At 33.6% G+C, this 27,828-nt stretch overlaps 3 protein-coding genes across 3 annotated transcripts in view; 2 read left to right on the forward strand and 1 right to left on the reverse strand.

Annotated features, from left to right (window-relative positions):
* LOC129220953 (sodium channel protein 60E-like) overlaps nt 1–2,142 on the forward strand; it is a 67,614-nt gene extending 65,472 nt beyond the window's left edge. The window contains exons 18-19 of the mRNA XM_054855388.1: nt 653–982; nt 1,885–2,142. Coding sequence (XP_054711363.1) covers nt 653–982; nt 1,885–2,142 — 588 coding nt within the window. The remainder of the gene's footprint in view (nt 1–652; nt 983–1,884) is intronic.
* A 2,798-nt stretch (nt 2,143–4,940) lies between these two features.
* On the reverse strand, nt 4,941–23,306 carry LOC129219946 (delta-aminolevulinic acid dehydratase-like). The gene is made up of 9 exons (XM_054854262.1): nt 23,077–23,306; nt 22,839–22,986; nt 20,884–21,019; nt 16,539–16,622; nt 14,120–14,264; nt 10,691–10,778; nt 8,468–8,554; nt 7,045–7,174; nt 4,941–5,028 (listed from the first exon to the last, which is right to left on the reverse strand). The coding sequence occupies exons 1-9, from the start codon at nt 23,181–23,183 to the stop codon at nt 4,973–4,975; spliced, it is 981 nt and encodes a 326-aa protein (XP_054710237.1). The 5' UTR covers nt 23,184–23,306; the 3' UTR covers nt 4,941–4,972.
* A 453-nt stretch (nt 23,307–23,759) lies between these two features.
* LOC129221205 (putative transferase CAF17 homolog, mitochondrial) lies at nt 23,760–24,885 on the forward strand. The gene has a single exon (XM_054855658.1). It carries the CDS (start codon nt 23,876–23,878, stop codon nt 24,881–24,883), a length of 1,008 nt encoding a protein of 335 aa, XP_054711633.1. The 5' UTR covers nt 23,760–23,875; the 3' UTR covers nt 24,884–24,885.
* The last annotated feature ends 2,943 nt before the right edge of the window (nt 24,886–27,828 follow it).

A 27,828-nucleotide genomic window follows, 5' to 3' on the forward strand; every position in this document is an offset into this window, starting at 1 on the left:
TAAGCAAAAAGATGGCATAAAACTGCTGTTTCTATGCAAAGGAACTATTGTATTGTGCACTTTATGAAAACTCAAGTCAAAAAAGGCATAGTAATCTATTATTAGTAACTTTCTAGGCTTGGTTATGTACTCATTTGAGCTGCTTTACCCATAAAATCAGGGTTATTTTCCTTGCATTTGAGGGTTGGGGCAAAATGTTGAAGGAGAGCAGTCAAACCATTAGGTGAAAGGGCATGCAATACATTAAGTACCAAACTATAGGCATATAGATTTTTTTAATACCCTATTTTTATGAATATGTTTAACATAGATGCATATATGGCACCCATATTAATATGTTTAATGTTATTATCCTCCTTATATGTTAGGAAACTAATGACATTATGCATCCTCACTCACTAAGAACATATTGCAATGCAAATAATTGATATGAATTACTATTGAGGATTTACTATCTTTTAAATTTTACAATAATATAACACTTTAATGTGTTTTTACTTAGAAGTTTTTATTTTAATATGAGCCTACATCATGCCTATTAAATAGTTGTTTTATGATTTTAATAGTGCAAATCGTCTGTTAAGTTAAATGTTATTTATCATTGTATAAGACATGTAATGTAAAGTTTGATTTTTTAAAAATTATGTTCCAGGCATTGGCCATAGTGTTTATCTTAAGTTTCATTCTGACATCAAGCATTCTTTTTGTCAACCTTTTCATCGCTGTGATTTTGGACAACTACAGAGAAGTTCTGGCTCAAGAAAAAGATCCAATCACAGAGGATGATTTAAAAAATTTCTATGATGTTTGGAAACTGTTTGACCCAAAAGCTACTCAGTTCATTTCTATTGAACAGTTATCAGATCTACTAAATTTGCTGGACAGGAATTTGAGAATTGCACAGCCTAATCAAATAGCAATTGCATTCATGAATTTACCATTGACAGCAGCCAGAAAAGTTCATTGCTTAAGCATTCTGAAGGTACTTAATATGTTTTGCATTTCTAATACACTATAACCTTTTTTAAAGTTAGCCAAGCAAAGTGGCAAAAGCTTCACCCCTGTTCAAGTGCCATCAACTTTTATGGCTATATAAATCTATCATATAGTGCAGGCCTGCCCTCATATCATAGATTCTACTCCACCGGTAGAAAAATCTGCATGCAAGTGATTCTTCCCACCAACTTTTACCTGGACTTTTGGTGGCTGGTCTTTCTTGAAATAATGCCTCATTTACGTTCAAGCTTGTTTTAGTCACCTAACTAGGATAAAATGTTTCCAGGGCTACCCTTGTGTTCCAGGATTATTTAAGTTTTGGAATTCTGGTATGTTTAAAATGCAAATGTTTTTAAATGAATTGAAATGCAAGTCATCTGTTTGTGTTTTACCGCTCTTTTCCCCATTCTCTTTTGCTGTCATCCAGCAATCAAGCTCATTGATAATATTCACAAAAATATTCACTTCAAATCCAGGAAACTGCCATTTCCTGCAACAGCACTTTCTGTGAAATGACCAAATGGCTTTGAAAGACTTCCAGTTCACTGCACATTACTGAAAAAAAGTCCGATGTTTTAGGAATTGGGTTCAGTTATTCCAGTCAGAGTTGGATAATGTGTCTTATTTAGTTTAACCTACTATTTTATCACAAGTAGCTTTAGTGTGAATCAAGTAATGAATATTTATGGAATATTAATATTTTTGGAATATTTCAAATACTAAAATAACCATCATTTTACATGTGCATATATTTTTAATTTGTTTCATTTTAAGTAGAAAAAATTCTTTGACCTTGATTAAAATCAGGTAAAACAAAAAAGTTGAAAACTGATTTTTAATGGAAAGTTAAAATTGGCTTATTTATTTTTATTAAACTATGTTTTTTAGGGAATCCTATTAGTTAAATTTGGTGATGTGGATGAAACAATCATATTTCAAAAACTTCGTGCAGAATTGCAAAGGAAATATGAGCAGATGTTTCCTGAGTTGAAAGGATCAAGATTTGTTGAAACTACCATGGAGTTAAAAAGAAGAGATTATGCAGCAAGAGTGATACAAGCACGGGTGAGGAAAATGACATTTCCAATGGAAGAAAGGAAACAAAGATACAACAAATATTTATCAAAGTCCAAAAATAAGCATTAACATTTTGTTATGCTCCTTTTTCGTTGTTTTATTAAATATGTATTTTATATTCTAGCATTTTTTAAACTAACAATTTGTACATATTTATTTAGAGACAATATTGATGACAAAACATAAACTAAAATGTCGATGCTATTGATAAAAAGGATTTTATAAAACATCGATGTTTTGAAACACCAATTTAATATATCGTCGCCTCAGAGCAACACTAAGACCAGGAATAAAACTAAGATATTCTACTGTTGCTCTGAGGCGACGATTATATACTACACATACATGGTAATCTTTAACAAATTATTTATGGGAGGAGTGAACTCATTTTGCTGTCTTTGTATTTATCAATTTAAGATAATCAACATTTCTCAACTGTCGAAACATTTGATAATAATACTGATAAACGTTAATAATGAATGGTTTAAAACTTGATTTTCAAAAGAGGTTATGGAAAGGGATAAGTACCTGATCGATGACATGACCAGATTTTTAAAACTAAAAATCAAGACATGTCAGTGACCATGGAGGCAATGTATCCATACACACCCCTCCCTCCATCCCAGAGATTTCCAAATGTCCAATTGAATTTCTATTCGCAATTTTTCTCTCAAGATTCAATGTCTCATATACTAATGCTCACACATTCAAAAACTTCACTTGTTTTCAGTAAAAAACTTTAATTTTAAAATGGTTAGAACTGGTTTCTCAATTGAAAAAAGAAATTAATGTTGAATAAGTTACAGAAAGGTTATAAAGTACACAGGATTCTTAAAACAGCCATCTATAAAATTGCTCTTTTCTAAAACTCACACTTTTCCTCAAAATTAAACAAGAAGTTGTGCACTCGAGAGTTCTATGTTCTGCATTGCTAAAACATTTTTTAGTAAATTAAGTTTTAAGAATCTTTTCTCCTTAATTTTGGGCATTGAATGAGAAACATATTTACTATAGTAAAAATCTATATCATATATTGCCTTTGTAAAATACAACTAATAATACTTCAAAGGCATGTACTTCGTAATTTTATTGTTAAATACTTGTTTTTAATGGGTTACAGTTGCAGAGAGTAAATATTGATTTTTTAAAAGAAAGTGTTTTCCTAAGTGGCTATCAAAATCTTTCACTTGAACGATAAAATTAAAAATTTTAACCCCCCCCCCCCTGACCGAGTTGCAACTGTAGAAACAAGAGGGAAAATTGAAAATCCTTTTAAAAGCCTTATATTATTAAAAATCAATGTCAAGTATTTTATTTGCTATTAAATAGAAATTAGCAACAGATAAAAATTTTAAATCATTGTTTTATTTCTTTGTCAGCCAACAATGAATTTGGTTATCAATAACGTGAATAAAGACTTGGCCGTCATTAAAATCTGCTTTTAAAAAACGTTATAAGTCGAATTCTGAGAAACATGGAGGTTCCAAACACATTCTATTAGATGTGAGAAAAAATTCTCTTTATTTTGGTATTAAATTTTAAAAAATTTAGATATGTTTTCACTGCAAAAATCGCGAAAAACCTTTAAGAGGTTTTTAATTAATAGCTTCGTTAATTAATGCCATTCAAAAATGCAACCTAGCTAAGAACAATCTTGAACTCTCCTTTCGAATTTTTTTTTTTTTTTGAAAATCAGTCCATCCGTTTAGGCGCTAGAGTGCCACAGACAGATACACAGATATGTCACAGTTATAACCCCCTTCCTTTGCGTGTCGGGGGTTAAAAAAACAATTAGCTAACAACAATGCAGCATCATAGAAAAGAAATTACTTTTGATTATGCACTGTGCAGCATACTTATTTCTGAATGATAATGGATGTTATGAAATTGCATTATTTTGAACTTGAACACTATTTGTATTTTAAAATGTTCTAATATACAAATATATTGATATGTCATGAAGGTTTGGGAAGTGACCTCTATAGTGCCAAAATGTGTAGCATAAGCATCAATGTCTACTGTAGTCACATACTTCACTAATTCCCTTTTTCTGGGTTTTTATTTTTCTTAAAGTAAAAAATCACAGCGCTTTATTTGCCATGCTAAATTATGCCTAAATTGACGGCTGCCTTGTCTAGTGGTTTAGAAAAGTCTGTCTGCGGATTGGGAGGTTCTGAGTTCGAAATCGGGCATGGATGTACTTTCTCTCCCTTATCCTTTCTTAGTGTGAAAGTTTTTGCGACCAACCACTTCACACCAAATTAAGGTATAGTTGGAATTTCCAGCCTAGTTGGTACAAAACAACATTGATTCTTGTAATTTAATTGGTTTATTGTCGATAATGCAATCTTTTTTTTTTCGTCTTTCACTTTGATTTTTTTTTCTTTTTTTTTTAAAAAGAATTATAATAATTATTATTTCAAGTGTGTTTTTGCAAGTGCAACGAGAAATAGCTAATATTGACTGCTTAGTATATTTTGATGTCTTACAGAAACTTGAAATCATTTTCTTCAATACAAAATTGATTAATGTTGTGGCAATAATTGTATCTTAAAAACCACATGATAAATCAAAACATTTATAAAATTTTGATAAATCTTTATTAAGTTCTTCACAAAAAAAATTGATTCTTTAATTTTTAATATATCACAGTTTTATGCATGTCTCATAAAAATTTACAAACATTTAAGGATTGGTGCATAATTATGATTTTAATAAAATCATGCATTTTTTCACATAATTGGGAAAAATATAAATGTAATGCATCATGAAAATGTTTAAAACTTCATAATATTAAATATTTGATAGAGATTGTACTTTTAAATATGTATATAAAAAGTTTATAAATTTAGATTTTTTTTATAAAATCATCTTGTGTAAAATTTTGAACTTGAAAATTTTATAACCATTCATTCAACAGCTGAGGAACATAGTAAGTGATGATTACATCAGCACCTGTTAAAAATAGAAAAAAAAAGTCACTGAAACTAAGCTTTTTTCTCTCCAAAACACAAAAGTAAAAATAAATAGCATGTTAATTCACCATTTAATTAAGGTATCTGTTTTAAAAATATCATACAGTAAAATGCTTAAAGAAGTTCCTGTTTAAAAAGTTTTCTCCCTTAATAAGTTTTTTTATGTATTATTATCTTTGCCATTAGGTTCAGCTTTACTATGTTTATATTCAGTTCAACCTTTTAATAAGTTTAATTTCATAGTTTTTCCTGCTTCAGAAGTTATTGGTTCCAAAATATTACTGTTCTTACGTTTTTATTAAGTTCCATCTTTTTCACTGTTCAGGAACAAATATTAAATATAAGAGATTCAACTATGCTGTGGCCTTAGTAGCAAAAAAAAATGAAATAACAAGAGGCTATATGCACAGTTTATCTTTTTTTCTTCCGAAAAGCGATTCCCAATCAATAAAAGTATTTCCCCAGGAAAAAAATTCTGCTTGCCGTTGAAAAAGGGGCCCCACATTGGGAGGGATAGTGGATTCAAGTAAAGTTTTCTGAAGACAATGCGAACTTTTTGGAAATTATTAGGAAGCTCGACCCCTTTCCCCCTGTAAAAACTCTTCAAATATGCATACAAAAATCATTGAAGCCGTTTTTAAAAGTTTTTTTTTTTGTTGATAATTTTTCAGTTTTAAAAGGTGTTGTCAGCCCAAAATTTTTGGATCACAAACACCCCTGCTCCACATGCAATTTTAGCTTCAACTAAATCAGACTTACTTCCTTTACCCGTGCAAATGACAATAACTTATTTTTAGAGGAACTGTTTCTCAATACAGCATGTTTCTAACGAGGGGTCAATGCAGTGCCCCTTTAGCCACGGAGCCCTTGGAGGTCGTTCGGATTTCCCAGCCTGGAGGTGCTTCTGAGGCAGACATACCTTTTATTGCAGCAAAGAACACTGCTTTTTAACAAAATTAACATATAATTGTTGCACACAAACACTTTATCATTTATACCTCAGCCAGGCCCAACGGGAGGCCATGTCAGCTTAGTCGGAAACTAGGAGTACGGGCCTGGGGGAGGGGGGGGCGACACGGACACAAGAAGAGGGGGGAACCCTGAATAAGAGAAAACGTAAAGATTAAATAAAATTTACTTTTTCGGTATTTAGTGTTGTGGCATCTAAAATAGTTAATTGTTTTTTAGTAAGCAGTAGTTTTGATTTTTTTTTCTCCCCCCCCCCCCTTTCTTCTTTTTTCTCTTTTTAAACCTTTTCATTTTCTTTTCTTTTTTGGCCTGGCGACATAACTGACTAGGGGCCCACCTTGGCTCTCTGCGGCCCTGACCTCAGCTGCAGTACTGTCGGGTGCAGGGACATCATGATGCTTGATACATTACTATAATTTATTGTACGATTCATGCAGAAGTTATACATTTAATCAAAATAAAAAGTAAATATTTGGCAGACTTAAAGTTCAGCTGCCATAATTTAAAATATTATTCATGAAAGTATAAAACTTTTTAAAATTTTCACACATTTGATCTGGATAAATGAAGATGTACTGTACTTTCAATCGGTTGTGTTTTTTTTTCCTCTGACTTTTCTTTTAAAAGTTTTACATTCAGTGCATAATTTTCAAACATTTTTCTTGCGATTTTGCTTATTAAACTTAACATGTGAACAAAGACTTCATGCAAAAAAAAAGTATTCTTTCACACTAATCGCCAACTCCAATATTATTCCTATAGCAAACCAAAGTGATTTTATTCAAATATGCTTTTTCATGTATGTTTTCTTTCTTCAAAGTAATAGTTTAAAAAATGTTACTTATGTTATGGGGAAAAAAACAAAAAATAGTTTAAGGTATAGTTAACTTGTTCTTTTCGGGAAGGGCACGGGTCCCTGTGCTCTCCTAAAATTTGCAACTAAAATATTCTCTTCTAAAAAGGAACTCATAAATACTAAATATGCAAAAATTATAAGAAGACAGTTTTCTAGTATAAATTAAATTACCAGCTCGTCTCATGGATGTTAAACTTTCTAATACAGCATCTTTGAGATTAAACACTCCAGCTTGAGAAGCATGGTATAACATGGCATATTCTCCAGATACTTGGTACACAAACATTGGATATTCAGGATACTAGAATGACAATGAAACATATACATTTTTTTTGTTAAAAAAATCCAATGTGGGGATTGCATAATATGCCTATTAAATGACAGCATATTTTTAAATAACTAAAAAGATATAGGTTGCTTTACTGATTTTCTGTATAATGTACATGCATTAAAGATTTTTATTTATTTATTTTTTATTGGTGTTTGAAAGATGAATTGGCATCAACAAAAGCTAAACCAAACGTAAAAAGAAAAGTTTATATGGTATGAAAGTGCCTGAGAATGAAGGGAACTTTTAAACACTTTCACCCCTAGTTTGTCTCAAACCAAGATGCACAAAAGAGTTTCATAAACGTTCATAATCAAAATATTGGCAGTATGGGAATCTGGAGAAATATTGACAACTTGACACTAGATCACACATCTTTTTTGGCCCATCTCAAGGATGGTGACCTCCAAGCAGTTGCCATTTTATAACATAACAAACTGAACAACAGACCACTATCCTCCTGAAAATTCATCTTTATGTTGACCAGATTGTTGATTTCAAAAATTTTACAAAATGCTAAAGTTATGCTTGTCAGTCTATAATTGCTTCACTTAGCTTCAGGCTCTTTTTTTAAAGGATGATGTTATGTTTTCCAGTTTCTAGTCTACTCACACTGTCCCTAAGTTATAAAAGCATTGTGCACTCTACTAAAATTTGTGAATAATTATCATATCCTGGAGCCTTAATTGCTTTAATTCAGTTTAAATAATTTATAATACATGTTTCCCAAAAAGTTTCATTATCCAAAACTCCTTGGGTAAAAAGTTCCTCCCCACTCCTAAAAGTGCAAGTTGATAAATGAGACAAAAGTCATGGCATTTGTTACCAGTTTTCGAAATGCAATACAGTGAAACCTGTGTAAGTTGACCACTTGTGGTGCACTACTTTAGTGGTCAACTTACAAAGGTTGATTTACATGATAAGGGCTAATTCCGTGCCTGAAAAAAGCAGTCAACTTAGACAGGTGGTCAACTTCAAGTTTTTACTGTATATGTATGAGCAGAGTATTGTTTTTTTGCTACAGTGTATGCAGAAACAGAAACAACTTGGTCTGAAACATAAAGCAAAAATTGTCCAGGGCTGATTAAGTATGTTAATAATGGATATAGTTGGGCATTTTATTTAATCGCCAAAGTTTTCCGTTCAATTGCTATATGGGGTGTGATCATTCGTTTATGTTATCACAAAACATATTTCTGTACTTCATTAGGTTAATTTACATTTAAATAATAAAAGCAAAATATATTTTTTGAATTTGAATTTTACCTTTCTCTTTGTTTCATGAACAATATCTAAATATGCAAGGGCTGGTTTCACCATAATCATGTCTGCACCTTCCTCAATATCTCGCACCTATAAATTGTAAAATATTAATTCTTTAGAATTTTACAACATATTACATTTGAAATTGCATACTTGAAAATTGTTCAAAAACTATACACAAAACACTAGATTTTTCTGATGAGAAAATACCAGAAAAAAGTTTCCCATCAATAAAAATTACAATCCCTGTAAAATTTGAAGCACTATTAAAATAAAGTCAGCTTCACTAGCAGACTTAGTATTTCAATGCTCTAAGTCTGCTTATATAGCTTCACCAGTTCGTGAATTTCTATTTAATCAATGGTACAAATTTTAAAATACATTTGTTTCTTGATTAAAATGCTAAACATTCTTAAAATGTTTCATATGGCTAAATTTGTTTCTTATTTAGTTGTTTATTGTAGTTTGTGAACAAAAATATCAAATAACTAAATATTTCGAAGAAAGTTGTCATATTTGGAGTCTTTAAGTTTCAATTTTATCTTAATAGACAGTCAAAATGAGTAAGAAAATTTCTATAACCTCTGGTGTTACAAAAATTTCTCTTCTGTATGTGATAAATCTGGCATGGATGCTGCGTTCATGTCGAACAGGTATCCAATGTTAGGTTTCATCAATTTAAACTATGTGGACTGTAAAATTTATAAAGGTAGATACAAAATGTAAAAAAAAAAAAAAAAATTATTACTCAACTACAAAACATTACTGCTTTTTCAACAGAAGTGCGACTACTTGTTACACCTGCTTATAGGTAACAAAACGCCCTGAAGCACGCTACTGTATGAGCTTTTAAATCTTAAAAGGGCACTACAGCATGATGCTACATGTTGCCTGTATTGAATAGCTCAATATTTAAAAAAAATCACGAAATACCAGGTTCAAAATTTGGTTAATATTAATCTCAGCATATAAACATGGTTGGACAAATTAGATGTCCCTACGAGGGGATCACACGTATAGTGTTCAAGTGAAAATTTTCTAAATAAGTAGAACTTGAAAGAATATAGTAAAACACAGACACGTGATTTTTCAGTATTTTTACTGAATTCAGTTTTTTTTTTGACAGAAAAATACTGTGTGCAGAAAGAAAGGACATTGGAAGCTAAATTCAACATGTTCCAGTTGATTTCATGCATCTAATTACAGTAGTCTGCTGTATAAATACAAAAAATACATGGGAGAGCTTTCAGATATAGTACAATATACTAACAATGTTGTGTTTGTTCCCGAAGCCATGTAATTTTGGTATTTTTCATCCTATTTGAGTCACATGTCTGAAAACATGTTTTTTATGGTAGTTGCCGTGGTACCCCCGTTTCTGAAATATAAGGAATTAAAGTTGGGCAACATTTTAAGAAAAGTCGTCAAGCTGAGAGAGAGAGACCCAGACAATATAGACAAACAGGCGAATGTTTTTTTTTTAAATAATGCCCAAATAATGTGGAAAGCCTCATATTTCAATATTGGGGGGATGAGGGCAAGTGATTTATATGTCAAAGAACATGTTTCAATGTGCTTTTCATTGTTACACTAATGTATGGTTTCCTGGTCTGATGCATAGAGTATCCTCACTAAACTTTTCTTGTCCCAAAGGAGTACACACACCACTTTGGTTTACACTGGGCTAGTGACCATGTGCTGCCATAGCTGTATACTGACAAAGCAAATGAGGTTCCTTTTTTAATGCATAAAAGGTGGTTAAGCGTCAAGTGGTTAATGTACAACGTATATCAAATGCCATTATAAAATCTTTATTAGGAACATCTATGGTTGTTAGTGATTGATTTTGAAGTCATTCCAAATGTATAGGCAGTGGCGTAGCTAGACCCGACTTTCGGGGGGGGGGGGGGTTACTTCTTTTATATATATATATATATATATATGTATAATCGCTTGGAATTTTTTCCTTTTCTTTTTTTTTCTTTCTCTTCTCTCTTCTTTTTCTCTTTTTTTTGAGACTAACTTTTCGGGGGGGGGGGTTGTCCCCAAAACCCCCCCCCTTAGCTACGCCCCTGTGTATAGGTACAAAAAAAACTAATTGTACAAAAAACTTTAAGTAAGGAAACATTAATTTAGCAGCAAGTATATTAAGTAGTTGAAAGAAATAAAAAATTTTAATGCTAATCTTTGTCGCATACATATATTGAATTCATTGCAGTAACTTACGGCTGCTCTTGCAGCAAGACCTTTGCTTCCAGGAGGTAATTGATAATTCCTCCTATCTCCAAAAGCTGGGGCAGAATCCGCAGCATCTCTAAAGAGAAGAAATTTTTTTAAGTAAATTTGATTTACTTTGACCCTTCAGCATAAATTATTACTTTAACATACAGAATGCCCATGAGTAAGTTGGAACTGAGGAGGAAATGGAAAAGTTCCTTTAGAAGTTGAATGTAACTCATGATTGATTTGGGTATGTTTTATGGAAGATTCTCATAAGAAAATAGCACCATGACCCTCTCTAGGTGGGCACCCCTGGTTTTCAAGAAACTGTTGCAGATTATTCAAATCATGAAATTGTAATACAGTAGAACCTCTATTAAGGGACACCTCCGTTTAAGGGACATTTTTTCTGGTCCCAGTCTTTTTGAATAGGGACTTCCATGTATTTACCTCTCATTAAGGGACACTCTGTTTAAGGGACAATCACAAAGCAAAAAAAAAAAAAAGAAAATAATAATGTATAAGCACACAAGAGAAAGGGAATTATTGGAATACAAGTTTCATTTTTTCCTCTAAAAATTAATTGAAGTAAGTTTGACATAAACATATGTGAAGGAAACAAGTAATGTGTTGTAAAAAAAAAATTGCTGAAATTAACATGAGTAATTTGCCCCCTCAACAATTTATTCAAGTATGTTCAGGGGTGACGAAGGGTGCACAGCAACTAATTAGCTTGGTGTATAAAACTTAAGCTTTTTTTGAACGTTAATTGTAATTCACATAGTATTACATTGTAAATTACATAACATAAAGCAAATACATGTAATGAATTACTTCAAAATTATTTCTGTATGCTACGAAACTTTGCCATTACAAAATTTTTGTGATTAAATTTTAACTAACAAAATACTATAAACTTAGAATTTTGAATAATTGAATTTTATTTAGCATGTATGAAATATTTTTAGTATTTAATCATGAGTGTTAATAGTTAATGTTTATTGTGATATTATACTACTACATACTCGGCATGCCTCCATTCATCCACCTCCGAATAAGGGACACCTCCATTTAAGGGACAAAATGTCTGGTCCCCTTAGTGTCCCTTATTAAGGGGTTCTACTGTAGATCAATGCCCAGAGAGGGTGCCAACTCCAATCGAAAATTTTTTCATGCATGTCTCAGGTATGGCATGGTCAATCACCCTGTTATGCCATACACTGATCCTTTCCTGATCAAATCGGCGAGTGAAATGTGAAATGCAGTCTTTTTTTTTTCATTCTTATCGGCCATGCTCTGGATGGTTGAAAATACCAGCTAAAGTCATAATCAAAATTTAACCCCAACTTGGCATGCTAAGATGATGTAAATATATAAAATGTTACTGCATATTGATTTAGTAGCATTAAATGTAGTAGTAAACACTTGGTAAATATGCTTTAAATTATTTTTTTTCCAAACTAACATTTTGTTATACAGCATAAATTTCAATTATTCTGCTATTATACAGGTATTTACCTATTCTTGTTTTCATATCAACCTGGCATAAAATCTTATTCAGCTATTGGCTATAATGTCATAAATATTCTGGGCACTTAAATGACATTATAACCGAGTTTAAATGTGTAAACTGTAAATATATGAAAATAAAAAGGAAACATTGCAAAAATATTCTTACTGAGAGGCATGAGCAGATGGAAGAGTAAAAAAAAAAATTAACATGAAAAATATTAACTACCAACCACGTAAAAGAATTAATGGGTTGTGGGCTGATTAATCATATATATACACTGGTGTGCAAAAATTAAGGATGAGACGGTTTTTTCAATATAACTTTGTACAAAAGCTTTCCAAATAAACACATTTAATACTGTAAGATCCCCAATACGTAAGGACATGTGTAATGTAAGCAACACTTACTAAAAGAGAAATCAGAGGGATAAAAAGAAGCTTTATTGAAAAAGTAGCATGGAGCGCAATGCGACTGAAGGCCGAAACATCCCTGTGATGAGTGTCCAGCAAGAAACATCCGGTCTTTAGTAGGGGATATGATCTCCCTGACTGCTAGGCAGGTTTCACAGCGTCTGCCCATGCTGAGAATGAGGCTGTCAATGAGTTGCTGAGGCATTGCTGCCCATTCGTCTTGCAGCGCCAATCGAAGCTCCCGAATCATTATTGGTGGTAAGGTACGAGCTGCCAAGCGTCTGCCTAGAAAATCCCATACATGCTCGATGGGATTGCGATCCGGAGATCGTTCCGGCCAATCCATACGTTCAATATCCTCACTCTCTAAGAGCTGTTCGGCAGCTACTGTGTGATGACACACGGTGTATTGTGGTCAATGAAAAGGAACTGCGGACCCATAGCGCCTCTAAAAAGATGCACATATGGAAGAAGAATCTCGTTACAATAACGGGTCCCGTTGACTGCACCTGCGTCGAAGATTTGAAGGTCTGTACGACTACCAAGCATGATGCCTCCCCAAACGAGAACACCGCGACCTCCATACCTATCTTTTTCAATGATGTTGGAGGGATGATTGCGGCTCCCCCGCTCTCTCCAGATGAGTATGCGATGAGAATCGCTACTCAGGCTGAATCTGCTCTCATCTGTAAAGAGTACTCGTCCCCATTCATTGTCTCTCCAATTCCGGTGTTCCCGGCATCACAGAGAACGCCTTCTCCGATGGGTAGGTGTTAGAGGTACACACCGTATAGGGCGTCGTGCAAACAGACCATCACCGTGCAGTCTTCTGACCACAGTAAAATGCGATATCGGTCGTCCAGTCGCCTGTGTCATGTGTCTAGCGATTTCTCCCGCTGTCTGCCACCTGTTTCTTCTGGCCTGTAAGACAATATACCGGTCATCTGCGGGTGTGGTTCCTCGTGGATGACCACTACTGAACCCCCGGATAGCTGTTCCTGTAGTTTGAAAGTGTCTCCAAAGTCGTGAAACAATGCTGTGAGTAATTCCGAACTCTGCAGCCACATTTGTCACACTGCGGCCTTCCTCCAACTTCCCAATGATTCGACCTCGGGTAAAAGCATCCAGATGTCGTCTAAAAAATTGATTATTCGCCATTTCTCGCTGAGGCAGCAACTCGGTGTGATTTTAACTGCTATACGGCCTGCAATCTCTTTGCCAGAAATACTGATCTTACACCGACAAAATGCTTTACACTACTCAGACACTCCCCCATTACGTCTGCCTGCATATCTGCGCATGTGCTACCGTACATCACCTTACTTAATCTCCTGATTGGTCTTTCTGTCCGTTCTACCTCTTCGTTTAGCTGATATGCTAATTTTTCGACTTCGTCCTTAATTTTTGCATACCAGTGTATATATATTTGTTTTTCACATTATTTTTTTTTTTCGCTCTTCCAACTGTGTGTGATAAATAAATTATGAAAGTTACAATAGAAAAAGGCAGTACCTGAATGGGCCATAGAATTTTGATGCAAATTTGACAGCATAGCTCAAAATCGAAACTGTATTTCCGAGTCCAGCCTCATGCAAAGCTGTCTTTATAGCTTTGATTCGACCATCCATCATGTCAGATGGAGCAACAACATGGCATCCTAAGCAAATGTAAGTATTTTTTGTTGATGATACAGATTTGATATTACACACAAATGTACACTGATCAAATTATGAAATTTTTCAAATACTTTGGATTTCTGCAGCACCACGGTAGTTGGAACGTTTCATATTTTATCAAAGTGTATGTTTCTTTATATATGTTTAAAAGTTTGCTAAATTGTACATCTCCATCAAGGGCAGATCCAGCTTCAGATTTTAAAGGAGTTCCTCATTAAAATATAATCACATAAATTGGAAAGGGTCATAAGTGTAATTGTTAGAAGTTCTCCATTGGTAATTTCTCCACAGACATGTCAAACTTATAACCCCCTTTTTTGTTGCATCAGGGGTTAGATACGAACAGTGAAAGAGGCCAAAGACCAGGGTTGGCAAGTTTCTGCCGAGGTGGTTAAAACCACTGGTAGAAACTGGTTAAAACCGGCATGGCAAAAACCCCTTTCTGCCACATTTGTGGCAGAAACTGGCAAAAACTCAAAAAATGACATAAAAGAAATCTTTGATACCCAATAGGAATTTAGCACAGGAAAATAATGAAATGTTAGCCAAAGCACAATTTAATTACAATATCAATAAAAATCAAAAATTATGTTTTTTGCCCTCTGCAGCTGTCTCTAAGAAAAGGTGAATCCAAAATATAAAGGATTTCTTAATTTAATATGAATAGAGGAGAAATAACAGAATACTCTCGCAACAGAAGAACTAGATGGCAATGCCATCAAGGATACAGCAAAGATTCATGAAACTTTCATCAATTGTATATATTTTTTAAATAAAATGATCTACTGGGGTGGTTTTAAAATTTGTCTGGAAAAATAAGTTGGGAAATAGGGTCAATTTGTTTTGTGAAGCTGTGATATTAGGTATAAAATCGAGGTTACTATCGGCAAGTAAAATTCTGACATTTTCTTCTTGAGCAAATGATAATTTTAATCCCAAGCATTTTAGATGACACGTATAAGCTAGCAAATAACAACCAGTAACTGCCTGTTTAAATCTGTATGTCACTTCTTTTTCTTAAGTGCCCTTAAGATTCTCGTCCTTTAGATTAATACAAATGTTACAAGCATCTGCAGTTAAACAGTTCTCTTTCTGATCAAACTAAATCAAGGGCAATGAGTTTTATTTTTTATAATGATGAAATAGAATTACATTTTTTAGTTTACTTAAACAAATAACATTTTGTAATTACTTGAATTAATAAAGATGCTTTTTAGTTTTTGCCAGTTTCTGCCGGTTTTTACCGGTTATAATCAGTTTCTGCCACCGGCAGGGCAGAAACCAGTTTCTGCCGGCAGAAAGCAAAACCCCGCCAAAGACTAAAGTACCTTATTACCACTACTACTCAAAATATTCAAATTAATCTATAGACAGGATGTCTATAAATTAGTTGGCCAGAAAATGATTTCTTGTTTGTAATTTACAAGGGAAAAAATGAAAGTACACGTTGTTAGGTAGAGAAAGAAACCAAGTTTGCCATCATCACAAATGTTCGACTTATTTTCGTTACTCTGCAAAGGTACCCTCAGTAAATAAGATGTTACCACAGATTTTCCAGCATGTGCCCGTCAATCAAATTTATTGCAGCAGATTCTAATTTCAGTTCATGAATGGATGCAGGAATTGATACAGGATCCTTTACAAAACCCCATACACCATAACACAGTACTGATAGATCTGTTGATGGTGGTGGTCATTGAATAAGATCTTCACAACCAAAAATACTGACACCTAATGCCATCCAGCAACCAACGCAGCAAACGCAATCTTACAAACTTATGAAATATTACACTAATAGTATGACTTGAAAATAGTTAATTTCATTTTATTATTTGGAAGTTCTGATATTGGCCCAGGGGATGCATAGCAATTTTGGGGCCCGTCACAAATGACTTTTCCAGGGCCCCCTTCCATATTGTTTACCTCTATATTTCACGCCCAGTTTTAAAACTATAGGGGCCCCCCTTCAGGCTTGGGCCTGGGCCAACAAGTGTCCCTTCTCCCCCCCTGTGTATGACCAAGTATTGGATAACTAATTTGTAGACAGTCTGTATATTTAGTGTTATCAGTACGAGATTTTTATTGAAAACCCTTTATTTAATGATAGTTACAGTGGCTAAGTAAGTACGTATTCATCTGATTTTTTTAAAGTACTAAAAATATATCTATAATTACTTTTACAATGTATCCTTATGTAAAGATAAGTTTTTATTAGCAAACTAAAGAGAAAAAAGAAGACAAATTAAGTTTTTTACCAGCTTTTGCATATGATAAAGCCACTTCTGCAATTCTTTTCACACTGGCTTCATTATTTATAGATCCATTTGGATTTAAAATTCCTGAAATATTAAAGCAATAAATTATGCATAAATCAAATTTTCATGCTTAAAAAATTTATATTGCTTTACACTTTCACTACTGGTCAATAGGGTGGTCCAAAAAAGTCCCTTTTTTAAAAATTCCTGATTTTTATTGGTCCTACCCCCTCATTTGGTTCCATCTGAGTAAAAAATAATTATTGTGAAGTTTGAGCTCATAATTTTAACATTTAGAGGTAGCTCAACAGCCTCAAAGTTCTGTGTTTCACCATTTTATGCTATAAATGCAGATAGAAATAAAATTGACACTATTAAAAGTATATAATTTATTTAATTAAAATTGCCAGCATTTTGTAAGTTAAAAATAGTTATGTATATGGCTTTCCTTAGTACACATTACAAACTCTGCTTTTTACATTCGGGATAAGCTCGTCAATGTTCTGCGACAACTTGCAACAAGAATTGGAATTGTTCTTCATTGCGTGTCATTTTCCCATTAAACTCTTTTATAAGGGCTATACCCCTTTCAGCATTATCATTAACCACTGAAATTCCTTGAATAATCCTTTTTGCTTTCTTAAAATCCTCCTGAAGCTCCCAGATTTCTGGATCTACATGAATGAAGGTATCAGGTAAACCCATGCTTTGAAAAAATGAAATTGACCCCTTTGTCACAAGTTCTTCAAATTTCATATCCATTAAATGTTTTAGCAAAATCTTAGTGCGCTTCACCACATTATTTTTCCCGTTTACTTCATTCATCGCCTTCACCATCTGTCTTTTAATGCAGTGTGGCACTTTATTGGCAAAAAGGGCTAATGCCACGAGCTCTTCTGACAAATACCACAAGGTGATTGGCAAATTTCTGCGTTGCAGTTTTGCTTATGTTTCATCAATCTTTTTATACTTCAATAAAGATTTCATTAAAATCGTTATACTGTGCATTTTGAGGCATAAAAGCAGTCATCCAAGCCTTTAAATACACATGTACAACAAATATGCATATTTTCTGCAGTCCCTTTTCTTCTATTGACGTGATGGTAAATTGACAGCTAAACATCTATATTTTGAAACAATACAAAATTTTGGACATCCATCTAGCATGTTGCATAGCCCCAGGTGCTACAAATTTGATACCATGTGGAGGAGCTTTACCGAGAAACATTAAGCATAGTTCAAGATATTTTCGATAATCATCTCTTGCTTGCGTGTCATGTAGTAATCTTTCAGCAAATATACTATTGTAGCAGGGTAGTGGAACCTTGGAACAGTTTACCGGAAGAGGGGGTAATGAGCAAGGGAGTAGATAGTTTTAAGAGGGCCATTGATCTTCACTGGGGATTGTAAATTGACTAGGACCAGTCTAGCTGGGCCCAGAGCCTGTTGCTGGTTGTCACTTTTGTATTTGTGTTTGTATCATCCTTTACATCTGTCACTTGCCATGCTCAGTTATTTTAAAGTAAAGAGACATATGCATTTCAAAATTAAGTGCAAACAGCCATTCCAACAGTGGGGAAATCAAAACCAAAACAATTAAGAATACTTACATAAGCAACAACAAGTTGAAAATTTATTCAATCACGACTGTTAAAGGAATAGATTTTATGTATTTACTTGTATTTACAAAAGTATTTTCATAATGGCTATTGTTAAGTCTCTATATAAAATAGCAATTTTATAAAGCAATTGTTTTCTTGTTAATAAAAATAGCAATTGTATTTTACCTTAGTGAGGTCAATGGTCATGTGTCGTAGGCGTTCTATTCAGCAATGATGAAAACTTTATCTGCGTTGAGCTACCTCTAAATATTATCGAAATGTTTTCAAATTTTGTCTGATTTATTTTTTAATACATTGGAACAAAATGGGAGGGTAGGACTCAAAAAATTTTCACCTTCGAAATTTTGGACCACCCTACTGGTCAATGATCACTTTATGCTAAATGGTTATTTATTAATATACTAGCTGCATTGTCCAGCTTTGCAGGATCTACCTCGAAAATAAAAGAAATGTCAAGTGACGCGTGTTCAACAGCAGGCTTCAATTAGAGAAAAAAAAATACTACAAAATTTCCCGTCAAAATAATCATTCTCAAAGAAAGAAAAAGACAAATCAAAAGTTCCTGTAAAAATTAAACGCAACCCTCTATAAATACAACTAAAATACGTACTACAAAAAAAAAAAAAAACAAAGAAGATAAATTGCCAAATAATAATCAAAAGGAGAATTTTTTCTCTCTCAAAACAAAAACAAAATTTTATTTAGTCACAGCCGAGGAAAAAAAAGTGGCAACCTTCTAAACGGTAATTTAAAATGAGATTGCGTGAACAATAATTTTCGATTTGAGATTTCTGTTCCATTAGGCTTAGCAGTGCTTTTTAATTTTTTCCCGGGGATTTCACAACCTTTTTTTTTTTGAAATTCGAATTAAATGAAGGAACTTTATGGGTGTTTTTCAAGGGCTTTCGAAAATCAAAGAAATCAGATATTTATTTCTGGTAGAAAGAGTTATTTAATGCCATTTTCAGGCTTTAAAATTAACACTCAAACTGTTCGGTACTTTTTTGGCATTTGAAAACTCCCCTACATTCCTTCTTGGAAGCCTAAGTACCTCCCTGCCAAATCCGACGTAAACTGGATTTATATAGGGAACATACACACATACATGTATATTCTCTGTTTTATTTAGATTTTTTACACCTGAGAATGTGTAAAAGCAGTTGAACCTGTTTTTCTTGAACCTGCCTATTTTAAAATCCTCAATATGTGGAAATTTTACAATTTCCCTGTATTTATAAAATGAATTCAATGCCCCCCCCCCCCACACACACCCAAAAAAGTTCCCAAAAACTTCTATATCTCAAATTCTAATTACACTACGTTTTTCAAATTTGATTCTCAATTATCTTTATCACCAGCAAAGCTGAGAGCCAAAAAGCATTCGTTCTAATATTGGCACTCATATTCCCATGAGTCTTTTGGAACTCGTCATGAAGCTCAAGAAAGACTTTGTACAAGGAGAAAGGCTTCTGGGAAATCTATCTGGCTCAAAAACTGGGGATAAGGGGATATTGTTTTGTTGAACAGTGAAACAGCTTTGTGAGTTATACTTTTGAGTCATTGAGAACATTTATTTTGCTCTCTGGGTTCATGCTGCTCTAATCTTTTAACTATTTTGATTGGGGATAAAGCAACACTCCCAACATTTTTGACTGGTAATCATTGAAAGATAGTTTTCTCCTTAAAGATTATTCATAAACTTATTATATAATCATAAAAATTAGTAAAACCTGTAATCACAAGAAGTCATATATTAAAATTTTCAACAATATAAATTCAAACGAATGTTAAGTCTTGAAAGGTGTTGCAGTTGCTTAGTTTTATAATTCTATCAAAAAAAAATTTATATATATTAATTCAAGTTTGTTCAGCGTTAGAGTACTTTAGCATAAAAAAGGCGTGACAATAAGACCTATTTGTAAAGATAAGAAGTAAAAATAAGAAATAACCGATAATGGCACAAAGTTGCAGACATGTGTTTTAGAGTTGCAATTAACCAGTTTTCAATGCAAAATAAGTGAGCTTATGGATGAAAAGATGTCTTTTCAACCATTGAAAGTGATTACTATTTGTAACACCGAGAAATGTTTTTGTGCCATTGCACGTTTATATTTCATATTTTTACTTATCAAGCATAAAGGAATTTAACTTTTATAAGACCTATTATTCGATTAACTTTTTTTACATTAACCAAATTTCAGAACTAAAAAGAAAATTGAAAAGATCTCAAATGAAGCTAAGGAACAGATCTATCATTATTCAAAAGAAATTTTAGTAGCAATTAAAAAAACAATTTGTTGTTTAGTTAATTATCTTTGTTTGAAAAAAAAGTGGGGATTAATAAATTTGCATCTACTTATCACTGGCGACCAGAAAAATGTCCAACATACATGTTCATTAAACGAAATAAATCAAAAAGTCCATAGGCTCATTTTAATGCCAATTGACCACATAATATTAGAAATGGAAAAGCTTTCAATGTCATTCCCTACCCCTTCCCCTCACCCCTTTCTTTTGTAACCACAGATCGAAGATCGGAAAAGAAACCTGGTTGCTTACCCCGCATCAACAATTATATTGAATGAATTTAAGCAAATTTTTCTGGGTTTTTTTCAATATTTTAATTTTAGTTTTAATTATTTAGTAAAAACATAGTTTTATGACACACAAGAGTGATTCAGTCCACAGACACAAAAGATAAGAAATTTGTTACAATACATTACCACAATGTCCATGATCTGTGAATCCACACAAACACACATCACATGCAATCAGAAGACTGGGAAAAGTTTTTTTTAGAAGTTTAATTGCAAGTAGCACTGGATTTTCATTTTGATCTGCTGTTGTGGCAGTTCTATCCTGAGAAAAAATGAAAAATCTAAATGCAACAAATTCACAAGGCAGTTTTGAAATAATTTATAATATTTTTTTCATATGCCAAGGCAGGTTTTTTTTTTTTTTTTATGGCACATTTGTATTTGATTTTCAAAATGTGTTTACGCACTGGATCTTTGATTTTTCCCAGACAGGGCAAAAGCTTAAAAATTGTGCCCTTACCCATCATCCTTCAAGTTTTTATATCGTTTCAACAAGTAAAACATAGAAATAGGGTGAAATTGACACCTAGGAGAAGGGTCTTAGCCTTCTCCCCTAGATATTTTTTTTTCCAATGGCTGGCAGCAAAAAAAGGTTACTAAGAACAAAATAGCAAAAAACAAACAATACACAGAACAAGGAACAATATAGGAACAATAGAGTGAAATATTTAGCTGCCGATACGCTCTCTTGCTTCCCAATAACGGTCACACAGGCTACGTCTGGAAAGCTGGGTGTAAGTGTGCAGGTGACGAATGTCCATTTCTTCGTTTGAATTGCAAAGGGGACAATTGGGACTATTGACAATCCTCAAGCGGTAAAGGTGTTTTGGTAAACAGTCATGGCCAGTTAAAAGTCGAAACAAAGCTACCGACTCTGCTCTTGGTGCTGAACGGACAAAATCACGGTTTATAAACCAAACTTTGTGATTGCTTCTAGCTTTTAGGTCTTGCTAAAAAAAAAACTCTTGATTTTTTCCTCATATATAACTTTATTGCATTGTATGAGACTGGCTCATTTGGTAGTTGAACAATAGCAGATCCCCTCTTGATCAGAGCATCAGCTATCTCGTTTCCTCTAATCCCACAGTGTGCAGGGATCCACTGCAACACCACTTTTATATTCTGTTTCACCAGATTCTCCCCTAGATATGGCACTGTGTATTTCATAGGCAGCTGGGGCACTAAAAAAGTGGGGGTCAAAATAAAGTATAGGTTTAGGGGGCGTGGCCCCCAAAGCTGATTTTTTATTTTGTTTTATTGTAAAGTTGGGCAACATGACATGCTTTTAATATTACTGATTTAATGACTTCTAAAAATGAGGAATATGACATCACGGAAGACAGCCACCATAGACTTCCCCTTCCATTTTAAAGCTCAATTCTTTTGAAATAATTATAGAAAAGTTCTTTTATTTAGAACTTTTAGTTTTTAATTTCGAGAAATTACTCGATCCACACTATAAAAAAGCATTTTTCAATCGATCATTAATTTTTAATTCTGAAAAGTGAGGGGTAGTTGCCCCTGTATGAGCCACCTATGGTGTGTTTATGCAATTGAAATCTTAAGCCTATTAGCCCTCCTCAATGAATGCATCCCTGAATTAGTTTAAAAAATTATTTTTAAGATTTCATCAAAAAAGTTCGTTGACAATTTCTCTTTTGAGCAATCACGATTGCTTATTGTTCTCACTTGACCGTTTTTGAGGTCCGTGCCTTTTTCAGCTTGAACCAAGGACACCAGCACCACCGCCCACCGGCTCCGAGCACTGCCTCTTGGAATCTGTTTCTCCTGGTCGTGGCGTCCATGCCCTACACACAAGCCTTTACACACATACACACAGGTCTACGCACACACACAAGCCTACACATGCACACACGCGTGCCTACACATACATGCCTGCACACTGACATACAACTATACACACGTAACCGCCCAGGAGGAGGGGTAGGCTTGGGGGGGCAGGAGTTGTTTCTAGAAACAAGAGCCCCCAATGAGTAGGGCCCTGTGATTGCGAAAAACATAATTTGAATTCAAAATTTCAGAATTCAAGTTAATTTTTTAATATTTAAATTAATTTTTACCTTCACACTGGAATCAACCACCCCAAAGAGCAGTACTGATGAAAGACCTTTGTCTACGAGTGGATGAAGATGACTAATTAGTTTGTTTACTCCATACCTATTCACAGAAGGCATACTAGATATACTTTTTTCGGCATCGCAATCACTTCTGCAAAAAAGAAAAAAGTGTGTAACTATTATTAATATATGTTTCATTTTCAAAAAAGCTAATAATGTAAGTTTTCTTTTTGATATTTACATAACAAACACCGGATACATCAAATTACTAGGTAAAATAGCAGTGTTAGATTCCTGATATTGGCGAAGAACTGGATGAAAATATCCGCTATGCAAGGTTTTATCCATGATCTAAAAATTTTTGTACCAATTTTACTGTTTAAAATGCCTCAAAAGTATAATAATTTCGTATGTGTCCTCAGATTAGAGAGAAATAAATCATATCATCAATTTGACATATCGTCGCCTCAGAGCAGACGGCAGCAAAACAGCTGATGATTGGTTGCTTTCGACGAACTCAACTGGTCTACCGGTGACTAACCGGCGTAACCGCAACGTTCTATGTTGCGTCCGATGAGCTGAACCGGTCGATCGATGATTAACCGCACCGTATTATGAGCAACCGGTTACCGTTTTACGCTGTTGATGGAAGCACGTGATCATTATCTCATGTGATCAACCAACCGGTAGCGACCGATCCATTCTAATTACAGATTCTCTGATTAAATGTATGGTAAAGTTTAATAGACACATTTTATTTCGATATCCCAAATGAAAATGGGCAAACTCTTTGGAAAAGATAACATTTTTTTAACTTAAAACATTTAACCACGCGAAAAACTTTAGATTCAATAACTGCAACTGTTGCATTTTGCAATTGTAAACAAATAATGAAAATGTGATAACATTTTTTTCAACCCTCAGTTTACAAATGTGAAACATATGAAATAAAATTAGTTGTCTGTTTCGGTTCATATCTCTAATTGATTTAACGAGAAACAAATTTTTAATTGTAGAATATAATACGGATTAAAAACGTCATGTATGCTTGGAATGCATTCAATTTTAAATCACTCAAGCCATCAAGTTTAACTAGGCTGTCTTTCATTCGAAAATTTTCGTCACACAAATCTTATGTTGAAAAATTGAACAGAAGAGCAATTTTAAAACTCTCTGGACCAGATACTACCAATTACTTGCAAAGCATGATTACAAATGATATCAACAAAATTGCAGAACTTCCTAGTCTTTATTCACTGCTTTTAAATCCTAAAGGAAGAGTTTTATATGATAGTATTCTTTATAAAATGTCGGCTGAAGAGTATTTAGTTGAATATGATTGTACTGGAGTGGAATATATGCAGAAGCATTTAGTTATGTATCGATTGCGGAAAAATGTAAAAATACATCCCAATACTGATGTTATAGCTTGGGTTATATATCCTGAACGAAATGACGAAACAGTTTTAAGTGATTTATCTAACATAATTTTAGAGCTGACTAAATGTGATGGTGTGGTGGCAGCAGTAGAAGACCCTCGAACGAAACTTTTAGGTTTTCGTATTTTGACAAAAAAAGACATTGATTTCCCCAAGCTTTTGAGTGAAAAGTTTAATATAATCGAAGGAAATAAGTACACACAATTACGTTACTCGTTAGGTATAGGAGAAGGTGTCACAGACCATCCTCCTGGTAATTGTTTGCCATTTGAAACCAATGTTGATTACTTAAATGGTGTAAGTTTTTCAAAAGGTTGCTATATTGGTCAGGAATTAATTGCGAGATCGCAATTTGTTCTTAATGTTAGAAAAAGACTTTTGCCTGTAACTTTACCATTACAAAGTTCATATCCTGTTTTTCCTCCTGAATGTACAATACTCAATGAAAAACAAGAGAAAATTGGTCGCTTACGAAGTTGTTATGAACAATATGGTCTTGCATTACTTAAAAGTGATGAATGTTTTAAATCACAATATTTATTGTTAAAAGGTTTTGATATGAAGCTTAAATGTTCAAAGCCTACCTGGTGGCCTGCTAGTAATGAATAAAATACTTTAACTTGATATTTTCTTTGCATTGAAAATTCCTTAAACATTCTTATCTTTAAAAAAAAGTTAATCGAGCACAAAAATTAAATTGATACACAGCATTTAGGGTTACAACTAGGGGTTCCAATCCCGATCCCGTATAATATTTAACTGGATTGAGAGCGAAATCCTGTGGGGTTTCTAATCCCGAAATTTTTTCCCTGCAAATGTTTCCCTACTTTTGCCGCACCTAAAATGACTATTTTCACAAGCATCATCTGAAGTTTGAATCTCCTTCCTCGTATATCTGCAAGAAGAGAGAGAAAAACGTTGCATTTCATATGATGAACGGTGGATTTACCATTTAAGAACACAATAACAATTGAGTATTTTTTTCTATGAATGAATTGATATTCTCATTCAAGTTTTCAGTTTTCATACATTCAGAAATTGAAAAAATGCGAATAATTCAAAAACATTTTCAAAAACTATCACTAAAATTTAAAATACAGAAAATTACACTATAAAAAAATAGGGAAAGTGTATTAAAGAGTGCAAAACCCGTTTCCGTAGTGTAGCCTCAATGCAATGTTGGAGAACTTCTGTAAGCTTAAGGAATACACTCAAAACCTTTAACTTTAAAAGTGCACAATATTTTTCTCCAAAGAAGAAAGCCATGTAAAACTTGCCATTGTATATTCAGCACAACTCTAAATGAGGCGACACAAACTTAGATGAAACACAAATTGACTTGCATGATAGTGCAGTAAGTTAAGCTTAAACTAAGTTTTTGAATGCATCTTTCAAGTGAGAGGTAAAATTAGCGAAGTTATCTAAAAACTTTTACTGAGACTGCGACTTGATGAAACCAAGAAGCACTCACCCCTTGCTGTAATGAATCAAATGCACTGATACAATGGCAAATGTTAATGAAGCCACGAAGGTATTTTCAATGCAAATTAAATTGGATACAGCAAAACACGTATCCAATAGACATTGTTTTTGTCCGAAATTTGCAGTTCTTGAGCACAAACCAAGCATAGGAGAAAAAGAATCTACTTCAGAAGGTGATGAAGTTAATGGTGGTCATTTTCTAAAGGTCCACAGTTATTTAATCTTAGAAAACCAACTGCAGTGGAACCACAGCACGTGTTTTCATCAAGCGCATTATTTTTTAAGCAAAAATTCTTTCTCATTCCATACGAGCATTGGACGTTTTTAGGGTACACTTTTGCAAACTAAACAATAATTACTAATTGGATTCTGACTTTGCAGTGCTCTACAATTGCTGTACGAAATCTAAAAAACTACTAATTTAAGTAACAAAAGCAATCCTTTATAAAAAGCACAACTTTTTTAATTTTTAGAAAAATAAAGTCAATCCCGCGGGACTGGCTCCTTACAATCCCGAAAAACCGCGGGACTGGAAACTCTAGTTACAACCAGGGCTATGGAGTTGGAGTCATACTGATTTTTGGGTAAAAGCAGGTCATTTAGGGAGGTCAGGAGAGAACAATTGCCACCCACACTTTGAAAAATTAATGTTTAAAAATGTGATCTTGTTTTTTGATGTTTTGCATCTGTAATCAAACCTTGATATCTCGAACTTCCTTATCTCAAAACTCAAAACCCTTAATATCCCAACAAAAAAAAAAACTCCTGCATTCTACATAGAAGATCATGAATTTTCTATACTTATCTCGAAATTTATTTTTGAAACTTTTGATATTTCCAGGGGGGAGGTTTTATTTCATTTGAAAAAGATTAAAGCAACTAAAGCTCCGGGACCAGATAATATTTATCCAAAAATTTTAGTTGAATGTGCAGAGGAATTAGTGGATGTTATTTTGAATATTTTCAATGCTTCTTATAACTCGGGGACGGTGCCAGAGGACTGGAAGCTGGCTAACATAACGCCACTCTTCAAGAAGGGGTCTAAAGGTATTGCTGGGAATTATAGACCTGTAAGTTTGACTTCGGTGATTTGTAAGATTTTCGAAACTTTGATCAAAATTAAGATCATGATGTTCTTAGAGACTAATAGTCTGTTGACTAGTTTGCAGTATGGTTTCAGGAAAGGTAAATCCTGTACTACTAATTTATTGCATTTCTACGACAAGGTTACCTCAGCTTTAGATAACAAAAAATGTGTGGATGTTGTTTATATTGATTTTCAAAAAGCTTTTGACAAGGTACCGCATGTTGCTCTTCTCAGCAAGTTAGCTGACATTGGAATAGGAGGAAAAACTTTACTTTGGGTTAGAAATTGGCTTACTGGTAGGAAGCAAAGAGTAGTTGTGGGAGGAAATCATTCTAATTGGAGTGATGTTTTAAGTGGGGTTCCTCAGGGATCAGTTTTAGGGCCTTTTTTGTTTATTATATTTATGAATGACATCAGTGAAAATATTTCTGGAAGCATGAATTGTTTTGCTGACGATGTAAAAGTTATGGGGATTGTCGAAAATGAAGAACAAGTAAAACAGCTGCAAGAGGATTTAGATCATATTACTAAGTGGGCAGATAAATGGGGTATGGCAGTTAATGTAGGGAAATGTCAAGTGCTACACTTAGGTCTTGGAAATAAGCGTATGAGATATCGTTTACAGGGTTCAGTCATAAATCAGGCAGATAATGTTATGGATCTGGGTGTCTTTATAAATCAGGACTTCAAGTTTAGTCAACAGTGCAGTATTGCTAGTAACAAAGCCAACAAAATGCTTGGGTTCATCAATAGATCTATTTCAAACAAATCTAAGAAAGTTCTTCTGCCTTTATATAGGAGTTTAGTAAGACCTCATTTGGAGTATGCTGTTCAGTTTTGGTCGCCTTATCTGAAGAAAGATATTTTTGTATTGGAAAGGGTTCAAAGAAGGGTAACTAAATTAGTAAGGGGACTCTCAGATTTAGATTATGATACCAGACTTAATAGGCTTAACATGTATAGCCTGGAGCAAAGGAGAGTCAGA

Source organism: Uloborus diversus, chromosome 4 (genome assembly GCF_026930045.1).
Source record: "Uloborus diversus isolate 005 chromosome 4, Udiv.v.3.1, whole genome shotgun sequence".
NCBI lineage: Eukaryota > Metazoa > Arthropoda > Arachnida > Araneae > Uloboridae > Uloborus > Uloborus diversus.

Bases quoted from the DNA above. Each gene is read 5' to 3' on its own strand.
- LOC129219946 (XM_054854262.1), bottom strand. From the start codon at position 23,183: ATGGATAAAACCTTGCATAGCGGATATTTTCATCCAGTTCTTCGCCAA. The intron at 7,175-8,467 runs GTAAAATTCAAA...TTGTCATTCTAG, and splicing joins TTCATGAAACAAAGAGAAAG to TATCCTGAATATCCAATGTT. The intron at 5,029-7,044 runs GTAATTTAATTT...TATTTTTAACAG, and splicing joins AACATCCATGAGACGAGCTG to GTGCTGATGTAATCATCACT.
- LOC129221205 (XM_054855658.1), top strand. From the start codon at position 23,876: ATGTATGCTTGGAATGCATTCAATTTTAAATCACTCAAGCCATCAAGT.